This window comes from Schistocerca piceifrons, chromosome 1, assembly GCF_021461385.2.
Source record: "Schistocerca piceifrons isolate TAMUIC-IGC-003096 chromosome 1, iqSchPice1.1, whole genome shotgun sequence".
Classification (NCBI taxonomy): domain Eukaryota; kingdom Metazoa; phylum Arthropoda; class Insecta; order Orthoptera; family Acrididae; genus Schistocerca; species Schistocerca piceifrons.
In genome coordinates, this window is record NC_060138.1 from 889,475,336 (window position 1) to 889,500,515 (window position 25,180).

The 25,180-nt window shown below is 38.1% G+C and overlaps 1 protein-coding gene across 2 annotated transcripts in view; it reads left to right on the top strand.

Moving 5' to 3' along the window:
* LOC124716871 (probable GPI-anchored adhesin-like protein PGA55) overlaps window positions 1–25,180 on the top strand; it is a 132,970-nt gene that overhangs the window by 79,311 nt on the left and 28,479 nt on the right. For both annotated transcript variants that reach the window (XM_047243427.1, XM_047243434.1), the window contains one exon: window positions 16,514–16,583. In XM_047243427.1, coding sequence (XP_047099383.1) covers window positions 16,514–16,583 — 70 coding nt within the window. The remainder of the gene's footprint in view (window positions 1–16,513; window positions 16,584–25,180) is intronic.

Sequence of the window (25,180 nt, forward strand, 5' to 3'; positions counted from 1 at the left end):
TCAAGTCGGGTACTTAATGTTTTAAACTTTTGAAAGGACAGGTTATTGTTTTTAATAAAGTCTTTTTACCAAATTCCATAAATGTTTTAGATTTTTCAGCTAAACTTAACCATAAACTTAAGCCCCTGTAGCAGATATGGCTTTTCACAATGAACCAAACAGTGGTAAGTCCAGGTTGGAATACCCACAATATTATGAAAAGGGTAGATTGCTACTCACTGTAAATACGACACACACAGAGTTGCAGACAGGCACAACGAAAAGACTATTATGGATTGATCTTCTGAACAAAGCCTTCAGAAAAGAAAAACACACACTTTCACACAAGCAAGCACACTTCATGCACACAACAGCTATCTCTGGCCAGAACGTTAATGAAACGTGTTGATCAGAAGCAGCAATCCGGAGTTCGATGGGGATGGAGAGGGATAGTGCAGGGTACAGGTGGGGGAAGAGAAGTCATTGTTGCCTGGCGACAAGGCTGCCAAGCTGGGTGCATTGGCAGAGAGCGGCACACAACGAAGGTGAGGGAATGTGAATTGCAAGGAGGTTCTAGGACACAGGGGTATGGAAACTGTTGTTTGGACGGTATGGGGATAGGTTACTGTAGATTGAGGCCAGGATGATTTCTGAAGTAGAGAATGTGTTGTAAGAATAACTCCCATCTGCACAGTTCAGAAAAGCTGATGGTTGAGGTGAGGATTCAGATGGTCCAGGGTGTGAAGCAGCCATTGAAATTAAAGGATGATGTGTTCAGCTTCATTTTTTGCCACAGGGTGGTCCACTTTGCTCTTGGGCACAGTTGATCAGTGGGCATTCATCCTGGTGGATAGATGATTGTTAGTCATACCAGTATAAAACAGAGCTGCTTCACAGGTGGCCCTGCCTCTGATTGTGTAGGATAAGTCTGTACAGGACTGGAATAGGAAGTACTGGGTGCGTGGATTGCACCTGGGTCTTCCACTGGGATATGATCCTTTTTGTGAGGGGATGGGATTGGGAATTTCATAGGAATGGACCAGGATGTTGTGAGGATTGGGTGGGTGATGGAACACCACTTCAGGGGGGTTAGGAAGGATCTTGGGTAGGATGTCCCTTATTTTAGAGCATGATGACGGAGATGGTAAAAGCCCTGACAAAGGATGTCATTCAGTTCAGTTGTTACAGTAAGAGGTGATGAAGGGGGCACTCTTTTGTTGCTGGTTCTTGGGGATTGTTGGAGTTTTGGGAATGTATGGGCATATGACATGGGAAATCTGGGATAGTGCTTGTCTGTGGAGGCATTTGTGAGCCCTTCAACATACTGGGCAAGGGAGTTCTTTTTACTTACTCTGTCCTTGGTTGGCCAGGCTGTATGGTAGGGTGTTCTGGAGTGGAAAGGATGGCAAGTTCTGTTGGTGGTTATTGGGTTTAAGGTGGACAGAGGTGTCGCAATGCAAGTGCTGTTGGTGGTTGTAGGGGTTAAGGTGGACAGAGGTGTGGATTGAGCCATCGGAGAGAAGAGGTCATCATTCAGGAAGGTGGCATGCTGCGTAAAGGGAGGACTAAGTGAAGTGAATGGAAGAGATGATATTGAGGTTGTGAAGGAATGAGGGTAGGCTCTCTTGTCCCTGAGTTGAGATCGTGAAGATATCATCAGTGAACATGAACAAGTCTGGGGGTGGTGGTTTTGGGAGACTGGGAAGGTTTCCTCTAGATGGCCCATAAACACCTTGTCATAGGAGGGTGTCATGTGGGTGCCCATGGCTGTGCCACAGATTTATTTGTATACCTTCCCTTCAAAGGAGAATTAGTTATGTGTTAGGATAAAGTTAGTAAGGTGTATGAGGATTGAGGTAGTCGGTTTAGAGTCTGAAGGATGTTGAGAGATGTAATATTCAATAGAGGCAAGACCATGGGTGTGAGAGACGTTAGTGTAAGGGGAAGTGGCGTCAGCAGTAATGAATAGGAATCCAGGAGGTAAAGGGATGGGAATGGTGGAAACTCAGTGAAGGAAGTTCTTGATATTTTTGATTGCAGTGCTATATTGTAGGCGTTTGATTGGAGTTGTTGGTTAAAGCGGGCTGAAATTTATCAGTAGGAGGGCAATAACCAGCTTAATGGGGTGTCCAGGATTGTTGTGTTTATGGATTTTGGGGAGTGCATAAAAGATGAGTGGGTATCACAGAAGAGAGGAGGAAACTGGATTCAGGGGAGAGGGGTCTGGAAAGGGCCTAAGGCTTTAAGCAGAGATTGGAGATTATTTTGGTGTAGGAGCACTCTGGCAGAGTTTATAGGTGGAAGAGTTGGATAATTGGCAGAGGCCTTCTGCCATGTAGTCACTGCGATTCGTTACAAGTAGTGGAATCCTTGCCTGCAGGTAGGATGATTAGGTCAGGATCTGTTTTGAGGCTGTGAATGTTGAATGTCACATTCAATATTTCCAGATTTTAAATCTGGTTAAAAAGTATATTGTGAGCAGAAGTCACCAATAGTAAATGAAATTTGTATATTTTTAAATTTTTTGGTGGTGGTAACAATGTATCACTCTCCCCTTCAGACTTGCAACCCCCTCAGTGGTACACACTTGCTGAGAGTGCATAGGTATTACTAAATGTATGTTAAAAGATATTTTCAAGTTCTGAACTCTTCTTACACATTAATACTTCTCTAAAGAGTATATTGTTAATATAATTCAACAACAATTTACAATTTTTTAATTTTTTTTAGGATGGACATTAGTACCCCCCCCCCCAAAAAAATTAATGTTGTTCATTTTTTTGTGTTTTATTACATGTACCTTGTTTGTTGCATTGAAAAAGAAGCATTTCAAGTGAAAAACAAAATTTACTGTACTACTTTAATTTTAATATAACAGACCATACCATATACATTTGTAATGCTAAGCACTCTTTAGGACGAAAAATACTGTAGTAAGAAATAGTAACACATTGTTGTATTGAAAGAAACAAATTAAACATGAGTACAAAGTACAAATCAGAAAAAAACAACAAATTAATTTTTATGATAAGCAGCAAATCAATCAGTACACAGTTCCACATTACATCTCATGCACTGGTATGTGGTGATGTTTTGCAGTTTATTCGAACACATTGTTGACTTTTTAGTTCCTGTATTTCCACAATCAGGTTGTTCAGTCCACAAAACCATAGTTCATATGCTACAGTAGTGGATTGTGGGGGGCGTCCAGACCTTTTGATGGCATTGCATACTTCTTGTTGTGCCATTGACACAGAAACGAGGCCATTTTCATTTTGTATGGCAGAAGCAATAGTACTTCTTTCATCTTCGTCATGGTTCCTTCTTCTTTCCTTCTGAAGAATACAGTTGACTTTCACAGTCCCATTGGTCCCAAAACTTTGTTCTCTTAGAAAAATTACAGCAGCAATAGACACAATAGAATGATGCATAAAAATTATTAAAGTACTGTCATTACTGCATAGTGTTATTTCTACCTAACAATGAAAAATTAGCATGTGTCCCTGTGATACAAGTAATGTTGCATAAATTTAAATAAATGACCTGTAATTGTTAGTTAATTAATCAACTATTTTTCAGTTTTTGAATGTGAATGAAAATTATTTTAATAGTTACACTTACTCTAAATCCATGGTGTGATTCAGTTGCCAACTGTTCTCCATAATGGACTGCTTCCCACAATTACTGACGCAGGAAGGAAAGAGCAGATGTTCAACAACCCTTAAACAAGCATAACAAGATTATAGAAGTTCATTGTTCTCTAGTCCTGTCATGTGTACCATTAATGTAGCACTGGGTGCTAATAGGTTAAATGTTGGATTCTAACTTCCAGTGTTTCTTTCCAGAAGAACATTGAGTGGTGTTAACCGCAGTGAGTCAGATCACAGCAAACGTTAATGATGTAGCAAAACCAATACATGGTGGTACTGAAGGAGGAGAAGCACATGCCAAATCTCAACAAGGCCCTACGGCCAGTTAAGAACACTTATTACATTCTACACAGAATATGTGAGGGAATTAACTCCACTCTTAACAAAGATTTACTGCAGATCCCTGAAAAAAAAAAAAGAAATCTTGCCAGCAGTAGGAAAAATTAAAAGAAGTCACTTCTCTATAAAAGCAGCAGCACAATTTATTCTCAGAACTACCATTCTGTGTCTCTTCCATTTGTACCAGAAGTCTAGAACATATGTAGAGTTCAAACATAAAGACCAATTTCCTACTACATTGCAACGAGAATGGATCCTGAAAAACACCTTGATACAAAACGTAACTCTAATATATTTTGTCCTAAGAGCCATATCGAAAGATAAAAATGTAGTTTCATTTTATTCAGTGTCACACCAATGTTACTTACATATTTAGCCATAAGTAAGACTTGATTAAAAATTCCTAGAAAAAGGGTGGAATGCCTTCTACATACCCAGAAATATCATAGGGTCATTGCTGTTCAGATAGTATTAATTTTAATCTCAGACATCTTGCAGATGCAGTTCTCTCTGAAGAAGTATTAGCCAATAAAAATTGTAGTATCCAACCAGATGGGAGAAAGCTAAATAGTGGCAGCTAAGATTAAGATGTTAATGTAGAGAAATATGAAATTCTGCAACCAAAAATTTAATATCCTTTAACTACATAATTCAGTCATTGTTGGGGGTCATGCTTACAAACATCTGGGAATAACAGAACAGTGAAATTAAGTGGAACTGTACGAGGAATGTTAAGTAAGTAATGCATCACCCCTTTTTTTTCTGAAAATGGGTTGGTTTTATTCAGGATTCCTGTACACCATATTATTCCCAACTCATTTGGCTACAAAACCCTATTTTTAAACACAATCTCCATTCAATGGGCTCTTCTGTCACCTTCCTGGGAGGGCCTGTATACGTAAATGGTACCGTTGTACTGGTTGATATTGAAGCCATTTGCTTTCTGCATCAGTAACCTCCCCATCATCCATGTACTGCTTCCTGTAGAATACATCCTCCATTGGACCAAACAGATGGAAGTTGGAAGGCATGAGACCTGGCTGTAGGGTGGATGGGAAAAAACACACCAACGAAGTTTTGCGAGCTCTTCTCTGGTGTGCAGACATGTGAGGCCTTGCATTTTCATGGAAAAGGAGACTTTTGTTTGCATTTTTGTAAAGGCGAATGTGCTGAAGTTGTTTCTTCGGTTTCTTGAGGGTCGCGCAATACACTTCACAGTTGATAGTTGCACTGTGAGGGAGGACGTCAAACAGTATAACCCCTTCAGAGTCTCAGAAGACTGTCACCATGACTTTAATGTCTGATGTTGCAGCTGTGAACTTTTTCTTCAGAGAGGAGGTGGTGTGGTGTTACCACTCCATATATTGCCGTTTTGTCTCCGGTTTGGAGTGATGAACCCATGTTTCATTGCCTCTGACAATATTTGACAAAGAATTGTCACGATCAGCCTCATAGTGTGCAAGCAATTCCACACAGATGGTCCTTCTTTGCTCTTTATGGTCTTCTGTTAAGCGGCACATACCCAGTGGGCACATACCTCTAAGTACCCTAACTGGTGAACAAGTATGTCAGCACTACAAACAGAGATGTAAGTTGAGTAGTGATATATTTGATTGTGGTCAGTTAATCAACTCAAATGCGGGCCCACATGTTCCGACATTGCAGGACTCTCAGCTGCATATAGCTGGCCGGCACTTAGGGTGTTAGACAGGTTTGCGCGACCTTGTTGCTATGATGACAGATGGCTCGCCCAATGACTCCCCATGTTTTTCTTCATGGCCAGATCTCCGTAGACATTCTGCAAGCACCTATGAGTATCTGCAGTGCTTTGGTTTTCTGCCAAAAGAAAATAAGTTACAGCTCTGCTTGAAATGCAACTCCGCTGCAGACATAATTTTGAAGGGTACATATATGCTGCCAGCCATTGGAACTTCATGAAACTGTAGGGGCTGAATTCCACATTTTTTTTCAATCGAACTTGGTCGATAATAAAAAAGTGTTGCGTTATTTAGTGAACACCCCTCATAAATGTAAGTAAAATTGCAGCTTCTGTTTATTGCTAGGAAATTGAGATTTTGGGAAAACTGCAGTTCTTCTAAGAGGAATTATACTGTCTTTCTTACAAAATATTTCATCTTTACTGGAATAATTAAAAACATTTAAAAGTGCAATACTGTTAAGGATATCAGATAACAAAGTTTCACGTACAGTGTGGACACAATGTAGTAGGAAGAGTATATGATTTAATTTTTGGCTGATTTGGGAGTATACAGAGCGTGAAATTTTGTACACAGAGCTACCATCTCTTTGCACCATCAGTGGCTCTAACATGGATGGACATGGATTCGAACAGTACTTTGAGGAGTGATAAAGATACGTCATTCCTGCTTCAGCTCTATGCCAGAGTTCAGCACCTGTAGTGGCTCACAAGTGGTGGTGTGGCAGCCTCTTGATAATCTATATATCCAATGGATAACGTATTTGGAGAATGTACTGACCAGGACAACAGACAGATATCCTCGTTATTGAGATTTGTCTGGAGAGCATAGCTAACATGCGGTCTTTTGTTATTTTGTTGAAATATAGATCACAGGTGCCTTAAATAAAGAGCACAAGCTCCAGTCTTAAAACACCAGAAATGTAATAACTGCTGCCTAAATTATCACCCATACGAACTGGAGATGATCCTATTGTGTACCCATTGGCCACCACATGCTGTGCCTGTGTGGCAGTGCTGAATGCAATCTGCTAGTTTGCTAAGCCGAATGTGGCTCATCAGAAAGATGACTTGATGTCTCTCCTGTGTCCAGTGTTGTCAAGGGACACTGCTGTCATTACCCATCTCGGTTGCCACCTGAGTGGAAGTTGTGATAATTGTCCCCATGGTGGCAGTTTGTGGTTAAAACTGTGCGTGTAGATATTTATCTTGCTGCAAACAAGCACAATAAGTCTGTACTGTCCTTCAAAGCAGCATGAGCCCATTGAATAGCGCTCTCCCGAGTCTATTGATTACCTGTTTCCATAACAGCCTTGGGATCCTACAAAATGTGGGTGTCAATATCTTGGATCAATAAACTGCAACCTCAGTAGGCCACGATCCTAATACTATTGAATTCCGGCACATGCTGGTTTATATTTCTGCTTAATATATTGTCTTCTCACAAAGAAACAACAACCAAATGTGATTTGTGAAAAAGAAATCCAGTGTGTTATCTTTCTGTGTATAGAGAATGTAGCTTGTGCTTACTCCCACCTAGTTTGCAGTGAAAAGCTAATCATTTGCATAGCCAAGCAAATGTATACTTTGTGTCAATTTGATATTTGTTACATTCAGGTCTCCTTTGCATTGCAGTGTTAAGGTCAGCAGTGTTTATCATGTTTGGCTCACAAGGAAGATGACCATATACAGACAAAGACAAACTGAATTGTTGCATTGTGTTCACAGTGTGAAGTGCATAATAGAAATACTGAAAATTTTTACTGGCTGCCACTGGAAAGGGTTCTTCTAATGTATTGGGAAGAACCTGTGTAGAAATGTCCCAAAAATAGTTTTCAGGATGAAATTTGAGGATATTCTTACGCCACTTGTACACACTTAAATCACTTAAATACAAAATTACAGTAGTGACAATACACACAGAAGCAAGTAAGCTATTCTCATTGTTCCATAGAGAATTAAATGAAACGAAACTTAGTTGTTACAGTAAAAAAATCCACCAATGTTCCCTTAGCACTAGTAATTGCACAGTATGAATGTAGAAGTAGATGTCGAAGCAAGATGAGTGTTCTGGTGGTAATTATTGTGAAAAATTTGTCACCAAAGTATTTATTATTATTTATCAGGTACAATGAAAATAGTGTGTACATATTACAGCTTTTGCCCAAAGCCTTTTTCAGCAAAGAAAACATGAACACACATTCACACAAAGCAAGCACGCCTCATATGCCCATGTCTGCCACCACTGGCATTCTGTTCAGAGTTGCCGATGGTAGTGGTTTTGCGTGTGTGTGAGCGCACGTGCGTGTGTGTGAGCGCACGTGCGTGTGTGTGAGCGCACGTGCGTGTGTGTGAGCGCACGTGCGTGCGAGCGCCCGTGCGTGTGTGTGAGTGCGCATGCGTGTGTGCGAGCGTGCGTGCGTGTGTGTGTTCCCTTGCTGAAGAAGGCTTTGGCCAAAAGCTTTCATGTGCAAACAGTCTTTTCATTGTGCCTGTCTGCAACTCAGTGGGTCACCTTTGTGACGTAGCAGTCTATCCTTTTCCTAATATTTTTGAGATACTAATATTGCCAACATAGTAAATGTGATTCATCCAGTTCAACCTGAGGACATTCAAACCAAATGCATCCTATTTTCCAAAAGTCAGCAGTTTTGCTGCATGACAGTAGTGAGAAATAGAAAAAGTCAGTTTGCAGGAAATGTAACAAATACTGCATGTGAGAATGACAAATTAATCAGCACAAGTGTGTGTCAGTTACTTGGAATTGTCTTGTCTGGAGAAGGTGTGTCCTGTGAACCCCCATGAAAATAAAATATAGTAGCTGATAGTGAAGTGGTATCACTACACACTGAAGTGAAAATGACTTACACAGTGCGCATTGCATCAAGTCTCTTGAGCTTGCAAAATTTTTAATAGTAGTTCTCAAATAACTCTTTCAAAATGGATATCAATGCACAAACTCTGTTAATTTATCAGGGCCAGGACTTAGGTGGAATAATTCAAACATTTATCTCAGTGAAGGCCTCATGTGTATCGTCAACTGGGACCTGACGTCAGTGGCAGATATATAAAAGTGGATTACGCAACTTTTAAGTAAGACTCTGGATTCATATTTGGGCGAGGTGAGGGGGGGGGGGGGGATGAGTGAATGACAATGGGTGAAAGCATGTGTAGCCATCCCAATTTAGGTTTTCCATGATTTCCCTATACTGATTAAGGTGAATGATGGGATGGTGCTTTTGATAAGGCACAGCCAATTTCCTTTCACAATTTGAGTTTGTTCTCCATATCTAAACATCCTAGTCATCATTGAGACATTGTACAGTTATCAAATCATTCTATCACCACCAAGTTAGAACAATTATGTAGATGATGTAATTTTTCCTTTATTAGGTTGTAATTATTAGGCAAAAGTCACACAACTGATTTCAGCCTCCGAAGAGATCTGTAGGGATGCAATGTAATTTGAAGTTTATGTGCATTTTGTACATATCTGTCATGGTCCCACACATTATTGGCACATGCAGTATTCAAAACAACTTGTGCAATGCTTCTGTTTCAGCCATGGAGTATCTGATCATTCATGTGGTACAGCTGAACGGCTCCTGCTGGAGGGGTGGCATAGGTATGCAGCCATCTGTTAGGCAACTGGGCATGTTCTGTTCGAAGTGACTATGGTGCAAATGGTTTCATTACAATTAAATCTGACAATACCCAAATGAGTTACGGCACATATAAACTCCAGAAACAGCTTTGTTGTCCCAAATTGCTTGAAGTGAACAGTTTAAGCTGTATTGAGGAAAATTAGAGTGATATGGTTTTTTTTTTTTTTTTTTTTTTAAGATAGTACATTTTGTTCCTCCGGCAATGCTTCTCTGATGCAGGTTACCTCCAGGCTTTTGTCAGTGTATGATGTGCCTTGTCCTGCCGAACCACTTGATCGGGTTGAATGAAATTTTCCTCATGGCACACAGATAATGTAATCTCCAGGCCATTGAGTCACTTATCTCTATGATAAACTGCTGGGATGAAAACTTTTTGTGAAACCGAACTGAAGATAGTTCCGGAAGGGCGACTTACTCTCATTAAATAACTCAATTTCTTTGAGGTTGAAAAGAAACTTGTTGAACATTGCAACTCCTTTTGTTGATGATGACAATATGAATGTTTGGATATTACACAGTGCTAGAATGTGTCTATCATTGTTATCTATTTGTCATAGCTTCTGTTCTTGCCTGTAGTTTCCAAGAAAGAATGACCTATGATGCTTGATCATGCCCATCTGCTTTCCTTTCTATTAACTTCCCAGCAAGCAACACCATAAACTTATGAATGTGCATTGGTGCCTACCTGTCTTGGTTGGTTGGTTTGGAGAGGAGGTTATCAAACTACAGAGTCATCTGTCCCTAACCTGTCTTCAAATACCTAAAACTGACCCCCCACTATTGCTCCCTGGTCCAGAATACTCACATGCAGACTACGCCCATTCACATCCTTAACCATGGATATAGACCAACTCTGAAGCCAGTGATCATGAACTCGTGGAACTTTCTTTTACTGCAAACCTTGAGACTTACCGTACTACTACTGAAACAAAGCTAATGTAAAACCAAAGTTCACAGTAACATCTGACAAATGAAGAACACTTAAATGCTATTGAAAAAAAAATTCTACACTTCTCAGTAAGAGCAGAGTAAAGCAGAAGTAATGAATGCTGACCAACTCATGCTACTGTTTCCTGATGCCACAGCAATGAGTTAATTTATATGACCATGGTCTGGTGCACCATGTACATAACGGTTCTCTGTATATGTTGCTTAAGATTTTGTGTATCAGTATGATTTCACTTTGGATGCAAGTTTTTGTCAGGAATATTTTATAATTAGTATTGAGAGTACTTTTGTATTCCCTCCCACCACAGTTTCCAATTTGAAATTAAATTTTCATTTGCTAAACACTCATTAAATAGTTTCTTTAACTTGACAGTTAACCAAACTTTTAAAATTTTGAAATTAGTAATTCTTGTTATACGTCCAATATATTCATATACTTATGAATTAGTAAACAGTATTATTGTTTCCAGCTTCATTTTTCTTAATTATGCTAAATATTTCTTTTCACTAAACCTTCTTTAAAGCTTCCAGTAACACAGGATAATGGTTTGTCATATAAACTTTTCCGACAGTGCAGTGTGATTATAACACTCGACTTTCCATGGTAATCACAATAATCAAACATTGCAATTAACAGTAGTTTGTCATAATCACAATTACAGTACATAGTATTTCCAACAGCTGTCCTTTCATTGTGAGGTGCAACATACAGACTAAACATTTCCAGATATTTTCATGTTTTTTCCCTTTTCTAATTAAAAAAAATTGGTGCAAGGACCCTGAACAAAATGGCGAGATCCTCTACCAGTCATTGGCCATCAGCTAACATTGTCATTCTGGCTGACAGCAATTTTCCACTCACAATGAAGTGTATGATGATGTGTTGCTCTGACCCTCACTCGCTCAATATAAAATGTAAAAAAAATACACTCTTGTGATTATTTCCTAAAATCATACTGTGTAAAAACTCTTTAATGACATTTTAAAATAAATACATATTTTTACATCACTCAGGGGTGACAAAGGCAGCAGTGTGCTGGAAAAGTCTGTGACATTACAAACACCCTGTGAAATTTTCTTTTACTGCAAATCTTGAGACTTATCACACTGCTACTAAAACAGCACAGATACAGGACACTAGTACACAGTAATAGCTGACAAGCACAGAACACTTCAACTACAGGGAGGGGGGAACCTTACTTCACAACAAGAGCAGAGGAACACAGAAGCAGTGAATGCTCACCAGTTCATGCTAGTGTTTAACGATGCCACAGCAACAGACCGTACTGTACGTGCTGAGCTGTTGGGGCACATGAGGGGAAAGAGGCTCGCTGTTGACGTTACCTGTGCAACATCATCATGTTCTCGTCACTGGGCCAAACTGTCAAAAGTCTGAAGCTATTTTAGTCACACAATTCTTAGTCACACAGTTCGTGTTCCTTAATCAACCTTCAGAGATCGCAGGTTCCTGATACCTAAAGTACTCAAAATCTTTGAAAAACTTCTGAAATTTTGTCAGTGGTGTTTAGCTTCATCCTGCATAAGGAATGATTATCGGCAGTTTCTCATTCATAAAACACATTTTGATGTTGGTTTCCAGTGAGACAATCATGTTACACCTCGTGTAAGGAGGAGAAACATCTACCAGAATGTATCAGGATTCGATAGTGGCAGGCTTGTGCCTTATGGAGACTGTGGTTTACTGTGCCTCGACATTGTCTTGTATTGGTTGGTATTACATGACTATCATGTGAGTATGGAATCAGTGATTCAGGAGGTGTGTATTAAATGCCATGTGGGATCTCAACCGTCCCTTGTGACTAAAGCTTGAGAGCACAGAGGTATTGTTCACTCAGATCTGCAGGATCATAAAACCACATTCTGTACTTTTAAGTCAGGAAATGGGCTCATTTGTCACATGTCAGTTTCCTGTTTGGGCAGTGCAAAGACATTTGGAGTGCCAAGGACCATCAGCGCTACCGTAGGTGCAGCAGCAGAGAGGCACGCTGACTTTGGTGTACCCAGTGACAACATTGGACACAGGGTAGCACCAAGTTATCTTTTCATATGATTTCTGGTTTTGCACATGAATGCTTATGAATTGTGTTTATCATTATCATATTAACCCAGCACGTAGCACAATCATGCGGGTGTGCCATTGGGTGCACGATACAGTATTTGCTCGCTCACAGAGCTAGTAATTAGGAGTGCACCTGTTATATTTTTGATGTGCTAACTTCTCAGGTGTGCTCTATATTCTCAGTCTCTATTATGTTATCCTTCAACATATAGTGCATGACTGCATGTAGCCTGAGAACTAATTTAGTACAGAAGGTGTTTGAGTATTGCCTTGGACGGTATGTTCTGATCTCTCAACTATTGAAGACATCTAATTGTAGGTTATGAAGAGATTGGTGCATTACCACTCGCCAGCGAATACAATTCATGAAGTGTGTCATAGAGCTGAAGCAGTGTGGATGATATTTCTGTATATGTCATCTACATTCGACTTGATGCTCAGCTGTGTTAGAGCCATTGTTGCTGCTAGAGAAGGCAGCTCTATTTAGTAAACCTAGCATCCTGTACCCACCTGAATCATCAACAAATTCAATTTAAGTGTATTCTTCCTGCTATACTTCACATGCATAATAAGTAAAATTTTGTTATGTCTGACTCCATAAGGAAACAGGTGTGTCCAGTGAACGTGGTAAAGAGAACAGCAATCAGTTGCAAATAATATTTATTGCCAGTCTAGATTTCAGTCACTGGGTGGCCTTCTTAAAGTACTAAAAGGCTTATAAAAACCATTTACTATATGATATGTGATCCTTCCTGTATGTACTGTTATATAAGTGTTACATGTGAGTCAGTGATAAAGTACATATCAGCAAATGTAAGTTCAAACATTGCAACAACTTATATACTGTATACACATAGTCTCACCTGGACTATTCATGTCAAAGGTTGAGTTCACCCTGAGGCTGCTGTTCACAATTATTATACAACTGGCTTCAGTGTACATCATGCCAGTCTACAGCATCATCTACATGTGTGATGCATAGATGAAGTATATTAAACTTATTTTAAAATTTGTGTGTTATATCATTTTCTTTATTATTTTTTACTTTTACAAAACTTGTGACTTGTGCAAGTAAAACAAAAAACGTGGTTGTAACTAAAAACAGTGTCAAATGTTTTATAGTTCTACAATGGTGAATCAAATACAAATGGTATTTTAATTTAAGAAAAAATCGTTTATTGAAAGACAAAAGACAGTTGGTTTATTTTTCCACATAGTTTTGGCTTTAGAAATACAGTTTTCCCAGTGAGTAGCTGGTTGCACCAGGACACAGTTGCGCATGAATTCCTCCATCCCCTCGCCATATTGAAGTTGGTGCCCTCCTAAAGTTACTTTAAGCACTCCAAACAAATGGAAATCACAGAGCAATAGGTCCAGTGCATTTCCTGTATAAAATTTGATTGATAGGACATCTGCAATGGAGTATTGTGGAATCAGATAATAAATCACCTCAGCTGTAAAAGATTTATTTGTTAATCATAACCAATTCCGGGTGACTACCAAGTCCATCTTCAGGTGAACAAGAACAGTGAGGTGCGTGGCCGCCCCACACTGGACACAAGGCTGCTGGCTGGTCGCAGCCGCATGTGAAAGTGAGATCCAGTATCAACTGAAGTTGTCTTTTATCTAATTCCATTTCCTGTAGTTTGGAGACTGTTGGAGCTGCATCATGGGCCCTGGCATTGTTGTGGTAGAGGATGGCCTATAAAATTGGTTGGTCTTGTATTCTGTGGTGATATGCATCCCTAACCTTGTTGAGCAGTTCACAGGTATTGATTGTGCATTGATCAAGCAAAAAATCAGTGAGCAAAATGAGTCATTTGTTGAAAAAAAGGCTGTTGAAAGATCATTGCCAGTTGATGGTCGAAGATCGTTGCCAACTGACAGTTGAGTTTTATCTGTAACTGGAGCCCCCTCCTCTTTCCTCTGCCACTCCTTACTAGGTTGTTTGGATTTGGGACTGTAATGGTGGACCCATGTCTCATCGCAGGTGACGATCCGACTCAAAAATGCATCACTTTCTTAAGCAAACCTTGCTGTAGGCCTCTGACATACTTCCAGAAGTCTCATTCTGATTGTTGGTCAAGAGCAGGGAGAGCCATCTGGAACACACTTTACGGAAATGTAGATCATTTGTAATGATTGCTCCTGTAACTTATTCTGACGTGCTCTGCAATTTCTGATGATGATCTCGCCCGTCAATTACCTTCGAGAATGTCTTGAACCGCACCAGTGTCACAGTCTGTAATGCTGGTCTGAGGAAGGCAATAACATTGCTGATTTTCTACACATTCTCATCCTTCCTTGAACTTTTTAAGCCAGGAAAACAAACTGGTCGGTGACAGTGTTTGGTCACTGAACTATGCGTTGTGCAGTGGAGGGTTCATCTGTTGCCCCGACATGGTGAGCATTACTGACATAGCAGTTGGAAGAAGTATGTAATGTCTGGCTCTCCTAACTCTCAGTGGGCCCAACCAACAATACTAGAAGCAAGAGTATGGTCCTGCCGACTGTTTATATTTTATTCATCCTTGTACGTATGTGGTTGTAACTGTGTGAACTAACCAGTGGCATCAGTTATTGCTGCACACTTTACATATTGGTTAAAAACAGAGTAACTCTTATCCATATGACCCACACTTATAAATTTATTAAAGCAATGTTAAATTCTAAGTACAGTTCAAGGAATTAGGACAGACAAAAATGGTGTTATGTTTTAACAGCAGTGGGATATCAAACGGCCCCAAAATCTTTCTGATAGTAAAACATTTCAGACTCCTCCAATAGATCCATAAGCCTATCCTTCTCACATGGACTGAGCATCTTCACGTGTGAGGACATAACTGGTACACTATGCCCATTTTCGTTGAGGTGTGCCATGAAATTACATTTTTCTGCACATTGTTTTGATCTACCTGGCTTCCGGTTTGGCTACCAGTTTGTCCCACATAGCAGGCAAGCAGCAGTAATCGAAACAACCTTGAGAGCTTGTGGATGGGTCTATGACTATGTTGCAGAAGTTCTGTTGGGAAGACCTGACATGCCCTCCGTACAGTCCCAGTTTGTCCCCATGTGATTTCGATATTTTGGGAGCCCAGAAGAAAGACATTCATCGTTGTTGATTTGTTTGGACAAATCATGGTTCCATAGGCAACCAAAAACATTTTCCCCATGAGAGCATTGACATTCTTGTTTTACAGTAGCATAAATGTATAAACAGTTGTGATGGTAACTTTTGAAACAATAAACAGTTCACTTACTTTTTGTCTACCTGTCTGCTTGTCATTTGACAACCCTGTATAGTAAAATTTTCATTGTTCTAGAATTTATTGAAGCAACAACAAATGAAACAATTTTGAATGATGTATGCATAGAGAAACAGGCACAATTGAGACAATTCAAACACATTTCAATGACGGTGAAGCGATGAATTTTGATTGTAGTAATTATAATTGATAAACATTAAATGGTGTTTAGAATACACACTGTTGTAATCTATTGTGTGAAGACACTCTTTACTGACTTCAAATAACTATACCTGGAGAATGATTTTAACAGAGGTTGGAAGAGGAGTAAGTAAAGGGCAGAAGTGAAAAAAAGAAGTTGTAGAAAAGAAATAAGCATTCTGCACAAAAGAGAGCTGATCACAGGAATAATTTTGATGGGGGACGAGATCAAAATGTAAGTTATAAGAAAACAGGAGGAAAGGAAATGAAAAGTGAAGTGAAATTTATATGTAAAATGATTGTTTAATAAAAACAATGATAACAGTAAAAATTCGCTTTAAACAGTTAGGTAGTGAAAAGTTGTAGGTAAAGCTGTTTATCAAAAGGCATGCTTTTGCTTTAGTATTTAACTGGCTTGTGCAATTGCCATGATATAAATTTCCCATGAATATATATGAGATTTTCTTTACATTACACAGCACTTAACTCCCAAACAATTTTACTATTGCGTATACTGGGAACTAATTGTTGCCTTATGTTTCAAAGACACCAGACAAACCTGAAAATTATCATACAACCTAGATATAAATGTTACTAATCTTTTTCTTTGTAACCTCATACATCTTATTTTCTCTACAAAATAATGATGATGATGATGATTGATTTTTTTTTTTTTTTTTGTTTGGTAGGTGAAGGGGCTGTCTGCAATGACCAAGGAGGCACTCGGTTTGTCATCTACAGGGAACAAAGCTGTTACCGGTAATATATCATGTGTTAAGCTTTTGGATTCTGTAAAATAGTCACGTATCATGCAAGAGTGTGAAACCTCTTTTAGTGGAATTTAAATTAATTTTTACTTTAATTGAGCAGAACAGACTGCCACCTGTTAACAAGAATTGTGATGTTCGTTTGTTCATGCAAAAGTTGTTATTCTATGAAGTGGCAGTCTACAAAAACACTATTATTTCATATGTGATGATTATAACCACTCAGAACCATTTTCAGCGCGTGTGTGTGTGGGGGGGGGGGGGGGGGGGGGGCGTGGCCATGTGTGTAGTGTAAACAATGAAAGTTACATATAAAATGAGTATGCATTTTAGTTGCATTCAAGGATCTTTATAGGTGTCTGGACTTCTGAGAGTAATGTATACAATTTTCGTTCCATAGATCAAAAATGAGGAGATCCTCAAGGATGTGGAACATGTCACATTAAAAACAGTCATCACAGTTAATAAACATATTTTATAGGGTCACTAATAGTCACAATTCTTTATCAATTTGCTTTGATTATTTTAATACTACAATCTGTTTTGAAGTGCAGCTTTATTGTCAGGCCAAAATAACAGCACAAAGATATTTAATGTATTGTTGTAATTGTACATATGCCAAGACTACATGTATTTGTATTAAATGTTTTTGTGTTACAGTATTGCATTAATTAAAGTAAGATAACAGAGGATTATGACTGATATTGGTCTCTATGAAACCTGTTCAAGCAGTCATTCTAGAGTAACAAGGAATATGGCTTTGAGTTCGTAGTGCCACTGTCAGTGAAAAGCTTTGAGAACATACTGGCTATTTGATGACTGGCTTAAGAAATTTGGGCAGTGAATTTTTAATGATGCTTATCATCACATACCTTTGGTACGATGTCATACTGAAAAAGTAATGCCTCTGAATTTTTTATTCTGTTCTCAATATTGTTTGAGGTATTACACGTCATGCATATTACTCTCTTGACATTTCCCGTTTCTCTGACGCGAGTTACGACCCTGTGCCATTGCAGGGTTCTGAATTGTTGCGTGTAACAGGGCAGAATGTAACATAACTATCAGTGCATGAGAAACTGCATGCTGTAATAACCATCCACATATGGAGCAGTCTCTCCCTCAGCATGACAATGCCAGACCACACACAAGTGCTGTGACATCTGCAAAATTCGATGCCTTGGGTTCACTGTCTTCCATCATCCTCCACACAGTCTAATTTTCATCTGTTTCTAAAACTTAAAGAACACCTTTGAGGATTTCACTTTGATAGTGGTGAAGTGATGTAGGCAGAGACGAGGTTGTGGGTCTGTCAGCAAAGTCAAACATTCTGCAGTGAGAGTATCAGCAGACTGGTCTCTCATTGGGAGAAATGTGTCCATTGTCTGGGTGACTGTGGATAAATAAAAATGTAGGCATAAGAATAAAGGTGTAGAATATTAATATAATAAAATAAAATATGTTTTATTTTAAAAAAAACTTGAAAAATTTTCATATAAAAATTCAGTGGCATTGGTTTTCAGCATGATCTTGTTTTTTTTGTTAGAACATACTCAGGACAAGTCTGTGTGAATACTACAGATACTTGTGTAGTTGGAGCTGGACATCTTTTATGAAGGTTAGGAACTGCTTCATATAATACTTAGCTGTGCTTATTTTCTTTTTTGACTATCAATTTTGCTAAGTTTCTGACCACCTGTGGACCATAACACACGTTGATGTTTACATTGCCAGATAGAAAACATATCTGTTACATCATATGTTATACCTCGATTGAAAATTTCAAGAATTATTAATTATTGTAATAAAATATTATATAGAGTAGTCTTGATCATGTACAAAACATTAATGAGTAGTGACTGGTTTTGACCCAATGTGGATCTTCTTCAGATTACTTTCTGTAATTTAAGAGTACAACTGAATAGAGGGAAACACATAATATAACAAACATTAAGTTAAAAATAAATTATACAGTGTTATACTGAGTGCTGACATATGGAGAAAATGGCACAGAGCAGGGATTGTGGATACCACTGACTATCGATTGCGGACTGTGTGGTAGTGTCATATTGTTAAATAGCAGATGCCCCGTCACTTGCCTGTCACCCTGTGATGATGTACATCATGTCAAAACAGGTCACTGCTTGGGAATGAAAGTATTTTTATGCAATCAAGACCATTCTGTATAATAATTCATTACTGTTTTTTGTGATTCCAATGTGTTTACAGAGATTAATTATTGCATTTGTGGAAAGCACAGTTGAATACTTTGTTTGTGGGCCGAAGATGGTCAGAATGTGACCAAAATCAGTAGTTAAAAAAATTGCAGTTGTTTATTGAATGAAGCAGTTCATAGCTTATATTACAAATAGTTCATTGGAAACACTTACAGGGAAATAGTCAGACTTGTCCAGTGTTGAGTTAACTTTTTGAATCCTCAGAGGGGGTAAAAACCTACAATTTATTTGTATTAAAAGGCAGAAAAATGATACATCAGTGACTTTATTAGTAAAAGCAGGTAATGATATTAGATTTGGTCTATATCTGGGTTATTTGTAAAAGGTATGTTGGTGTTCCTTTTAGGTGTAATGGCAGCCAATCTCTCAATTTTTTCAGAATGTCTTTAGAGTGTCAACGTGTACAATATTATGGAAATGGTCCCACACATGAATGTTAAGAGCCACAGAAATAAGCAATAGTCTTACGTGGTCAGATTTTAAAATAAATTTCAAGAAGGCATGACTTTCATTGTTATGCATGAATCTGTAATCTCACATGTTCACTTCCATATTCGGTGTTAAAGAGGTTAAGGCAAAATGTGGAATTCTATTGGAGTTTCAGAGTTGAAATGATCTTGAGATTACATAGTAATTATCATCTCCAGCAAATATAATCTGTGTTTGGCAGTGAGGGTGAAAATGGCAGAGGTGATGAAAGCAAGGGAGAGTGGAAATGAAATCACTTGTATTGAAAATGTGCCATGTATTTGTGAATCTGCTTCTGTAAATAGTGTTCATTATAAACTTCCTGATTGTTTGCAAATGTGATGGAAAGAAGATTTCTGTAAGAAAAATGAGTGATTGATAGTAAAAACACAAACTGGGATGCAAAAGTTCTAAGAAAGTTGGGATGTTGGGGCCACAAAGAAGTAATCAGGGAATGAATATTTTGCTACAGTGATTAACAGTTTCCTTATCATGCTTAGGAGAAAGTAAAACAGACCAGATGACATCTGTGAAAGAAAATATGTAAACGCAAAGAAATCTTTTCAGAACTGCCTACAAAGTTGCCAGAAGGAATCAACCATTAAATGATTTTGAGTCTGAAACTGATGTTCACAAATTGAAAATGGTGGATGTAGGGTGTATTCTTCATTCCAGGTTTGCATGTGTCAGCATACTAAGTCACATTGTTGCAAAAATGAAAGCCAAAGCCATCAAAAATATAATTGGGTCACATAGCAAAATTTCCTTGATACCTGATGAAAGTTCAAAAATTGACCAATTGTCTTAATTGATTATGTATATTTGAACAATGTTACCTGATGTGACAAAATCAACTAATATTTTTCTTGATTTGTTTGAAACAGAATGCACATGCATAACAGGTGAAGGTATGTTCAGAGCAGCAAGAATAATTTGTAGGCAAGAGGCAACACTGAAAGGAAAATGTATGAAGTTCTTCTGAAGAAAATCACCAGTATTGACTTTATTGGATTTGGTTTTAATGTCATATTGATAACAAAAATAAAATAAAAATAAAAAACACTACTCAGAGTGCTTGAAGATAGAAAGGTAAATAGAGGTCCATATTATAATGAAGCCCTCAAAGCAAAGGATTAATTATGGTTCAGAGGGATTTCTCTTCAGAAAGGATATGAAATGAGATGTACTGCTGGGCCTAGTTCCATCGACATAACACCCTACTTCATTTTGTGAAAGGTTATGCAAGTGAATGGAAGACAGACTTTTAAGTGATGAAGATGAAATAGTTTATGCACCGAAGTTACGTTGTACAACAGTTATTAGTGTCAATTGTTCCTCTGCCACTGCTTCTATGTTTGCTCCAAATTCTATCTTGCTGTAGTGCTAAATTGCTGCTGTGATACTCTGTTTAATTTTTAAGATAAACTTTTTGAGATGGAAAATGCAGTGTCCGTAGTAACTGGCTTGAAGAGACAGATGGTTTAAAAAGTAAAGTCTCTGCACAGGGAAAAAAGTTAGTGAAAGTGAAGTATCTTGCAGTTTGTGTTCTTGCTGTATTAATTGTGACACTAATGGTATTCAGGCAATTTTTAACCAGTGATTGTAACTTAGGAATTAAATGTGCACCACATCAGTTAAATTTATAACTTACAGATCAGAGACAATCTTGTTAAATGTGCCAACAACATGTGTGTTACGTACCAAGGATATTTCCACCATCACTGCTTTGATTTGGGCAATGAAATAAGTGATTTCTAATTAATCTTTGAAATTGCTAAATGATTTTGGTAATGTTTTCGAGATGATGTGCCCTGATAGTGTTCCTGAGAATTTTTCACTTTTTTCTAAGAAAACGGGATAATTAATAACTAATGGGCTGGGGACATATGTTAGAAGAAGTATGTTCATCATATTACACATTGAGTTTTGATGAAACTACTAGATTTAAGGATAAAGAAGAATTGCAGGCAACCATTACATTTTGGTCAGGGTGTAACATAACAATGTGTCACCTAAGAACTTTCTTCATAGGCAGAGCAGATAGTGAAACATTACATCAGAAATTGCACTTTTTGAAACCAATTTGTTTCTAAATAAATGCCTTATGCTGATATCAGACACACCTGACGTCAAGAAGAAAAGTGTTTAGTCTTTTAGATAGTGATGTCCAGGAGATTCGAGGCAGTAAAAACATCAGAACTTGCAACATGCATTCCATGCATAATACCTATGTAAAAGCTTTGGAATGTTTAGGTGAAGAAGTATGCAAATATGTACTGTTATTGTGATGTTTCACATGTTTACAGGGAAGAATTTGAAGTGTAACATTCCGCATCACAGGTGTTTGAAGCATATAGCCACAAGGTGACCTATTTTAAGACCTTCAGCCAACAGGCTTTTGGAACTGTGGGGTGATATTCAGTATTACATTATTACACATATATCTCAAAAACCGAATTCTGCTACTGTTCAGCCCAAATCCTATAATGCCATTGAGAATGCTTTTAAAAACGTACAATAAAAGCAGAATTTCATTCCATAATTTCATCTGCAGAACTATTCAGTAAGTCCATGCAACTTTTTCAGAATCAGACACCTTTGATTCATAACTTACCTACAGAAATAAAAAACAAACTTCTTGGATTGTGTTTTAAGCTTTCTGCTGTGAGAAAAACTGAGGTAATAAATAATGAACTCTTTGCATTGGATAATCAGCTGCCTCTTGAACAGCTAATTGCTAGTGAGCATGTAACCGAAGAGCTTAATAAGCTAGAAGAATGGAACAAGTTGTGGTTCCTAAAGCATGCTCAAAAACATTCAATTGCAACTTGCAAACGTGAAGGAAAAGATGTATTGTCTGGTGCACCACAAAAAATCTAGGTTTTTAGACCCCAAGTAAAAATAAAGAGCAGAAGCTGCAGTGATACATTAAAGTTTGCAAAAATTGTGCTGTTATATGTTCAGCAAGATTACTTTTTAGACAGCTGGAAGATTCTACTATTTGAAAAAAAATATTCCGATTTAAATATCAGAGGTATTTACAATTACTGTCAGCAGGATGTCTGAAAAAGAGACTCATCGTCCATTGAGTTTAAGTATCCACATTTTTCAAAACTTGTTGTTAAGCCTTCTGTCCCATGGAAATGTGGACATAGAGATCAGATAATCTATTTTGAAGCTCGCGCTAGAAGAAAATAAGGCAGTAACAGTTGAAAGATTTTTAAACAGCGTTTGGACTGTGAGAGGTGACATTTTCTCTCTGTTTCTGTTGACTCACAGCTCATTAGACATGTACAGCAAGCATGTGCAGATTATACTGCTTATAAGGAAGACTATGAAAGAAAATTTAGATTAGAAGAAAAGCAAAAAAGCAGAACAAAACCAAAGATGTCTTGAAGATGAGATTAAAAAGATGAATAACGTGAAAAAATCAGCTGAGTAAAAGGCAGCTGCTCTGGAATAATGCTCTGGAATGAGGCACAAGAAGACCTTCTGTCTCAAGCTGTAGATGAATTAAAGAAAGCACTGGAGGAAAAAAGAATTAAAGGGAGAAAACTTGGCTCAGGGTATGCTTGGTATGCTCAAATCAGGAAAGGAAAGGCAGGTGAACACTATTGAGAAAAATATTGAGAAACGAAAGTCTAGTAAGATTACTTCATTGCTTATTCAGATTTTTATGAAACAGCAACCAACCTCAGTTGGTAGAGCACTTGCCCGCGAAAGGCAAAGGTTCCGAGTTCGAGTCTTGGTCGGGCACACAGTTTTAATCTGCCAGGAAGTTTCATATCAGCGCACACTCCGCTGCAGAGTGAAAATCTCATTCTGGAAACATCCCCCAGGCTGTGGCTAAGCCATGTCTCCGCAGTATCCTTTCTTTCAGGAGTTCTAGTTCTGCAAGGATCGCAGGAGAGCTTCTGTAAAGTTTGGAAGGTAGGAGACGAGGTACTGGCAGAAGTAAAGCTGTGAGTACCGGGCGTGAGTCGTGCTTCGGTAGCTCAGTTGGTAGAGCACTTGCCCGCGAAAGGCAAAGGTTCCGAGTTCGAGTCTCGGTCGGGCACACAGTTTTAATCTGCCAGGAAGTTTCATATCAGCGCACACTCCGCTGCAGAGTGAAAATCTCATTCTATTTTGTTTTTGTATTTTTCCAGTATGGATTGTCATTAACTGTAAAAATGTGATGTAGATTTGGTTTGTGAATTACGATTATCAGTAATGAATTACCAATGCAGTTGCATGTATTAATAAATTTCTGTGAAGGAAAAAAAAGTGGTCATACCCCATCCGGAACCATAATAAGGAAATTTATTGTGGTCTTAACTGGTCTTTAGGAAGGGGACTAAAATAATTAAAAAGGTCAGTTTTTGTCACCTTTTTTAAATGCCACCATTGTCTCTCAGCGAGTCACACCACATGTCAAACTTCAGTATCCAGGAAACAGTAGAAGGTAGCCTACCCAAAAAATCATAGAAGTGGGTGTGTGTTGGCTTAGCACGAGCATCTGATGAGTATCCCTGGATCCTGTTTTTCACTGTCCTGGTACACAGCTTATTGTACAGAATACAGAAATAACATAAATGAAGATCAGAAAGCAATCAGTACTTTGCATGTCCGCCTGTCAGAAAAGTAATGAATTATTATTTTCTTATTATCTATCAGCCTCTCAGGTTACCAAGCATATAAAATGTATTACAGTGATTTATAGAAGATAACAGAATTGTGACTGATAGGGCTGTCTATAAAATATGTTTGTAAATCATTTATGTTGCATGTACTTGACACAACAGATGTTAAAGGGGTAGTCCTCAATGAATGCATGAAAAATATGCGATAAATCTTTCCAAGAAAAATAAAAAGTTATACAAAATCTGATAAAATAGTTTTATTCCTTACAATTTTGTCTTTACAAGATCATTTTTGTATCCACGTCAGATGCTTCCTGTAACTGCTGCGCCTTGTGGGAAGCCCCCCTTGCAACCAGAATACGTCATCAATGGGAATTCCCAAAGACCTCCTATTGGACCTGTAACAAAATAATTTTTATAAGTCATTTTCAGTATATTTTCTACCAGCATCCATAGAATAATTGAAAAATATTAAGTTATAACAAAATAGTGTCATGTTAAAACAAATGTCATTTTCTTCACACACAAAATGGAGACAAAAACATGCACCATAAACAGACTTTTGAAAATGTCATAATATATACGCTATGTACACTGATAGAGAATTCAATTTAGGGTGGTGGTGTCAAATTCTGATCAAAATCATATGTTCTATTCTCAAGTTATGTTCCCTGCCATACAATTTTGAGAAAAATGCAATAAAATTTTGGGTTACATTTTTTGTAGTTTAACAGATCTCTAGTCAGCAGCCTCTGGACCATACAGTAATCCTTCAAGATCCAAAAGGAGGTCCACCTCAATCTTCATTATGGCCATGGTGATCCTGCAGGCCTCTTTTGGTAGTTTCTGTTATCTGTTGCTCTGCCCGCTCGATACACTTTTTGTGTGCTTTTGTGGAAAAGTTGCAAGGGCTTGTCCGAAGACACTTTTTCGCAACCGCTAGTGGATTTTCTGGCGAACTGGAGATGAACCCTACAATAAAGTGGACAACCAAGAGAACATTCTAAGGGAAAAATAAATTTTTGGAAATTTTCGAAGAGGACTAGTCCCTTAATAGTGACATCACTGATTTTATAATAGTGTTATTGTGGCATCATTTTAGTTGAAGTGCAATAATATGGCTTAAATTCTTGAGCTTTATCAGTACATTTAAATATAGTAGTGTTTGTTAATTCAGAAACCACTGAAATTTGTTTCCTGTTTCTTTTACAGTTTGAAGCATTGCAGCCTTGTAGAATCCGTATTGTGTTGCATTGATTTAT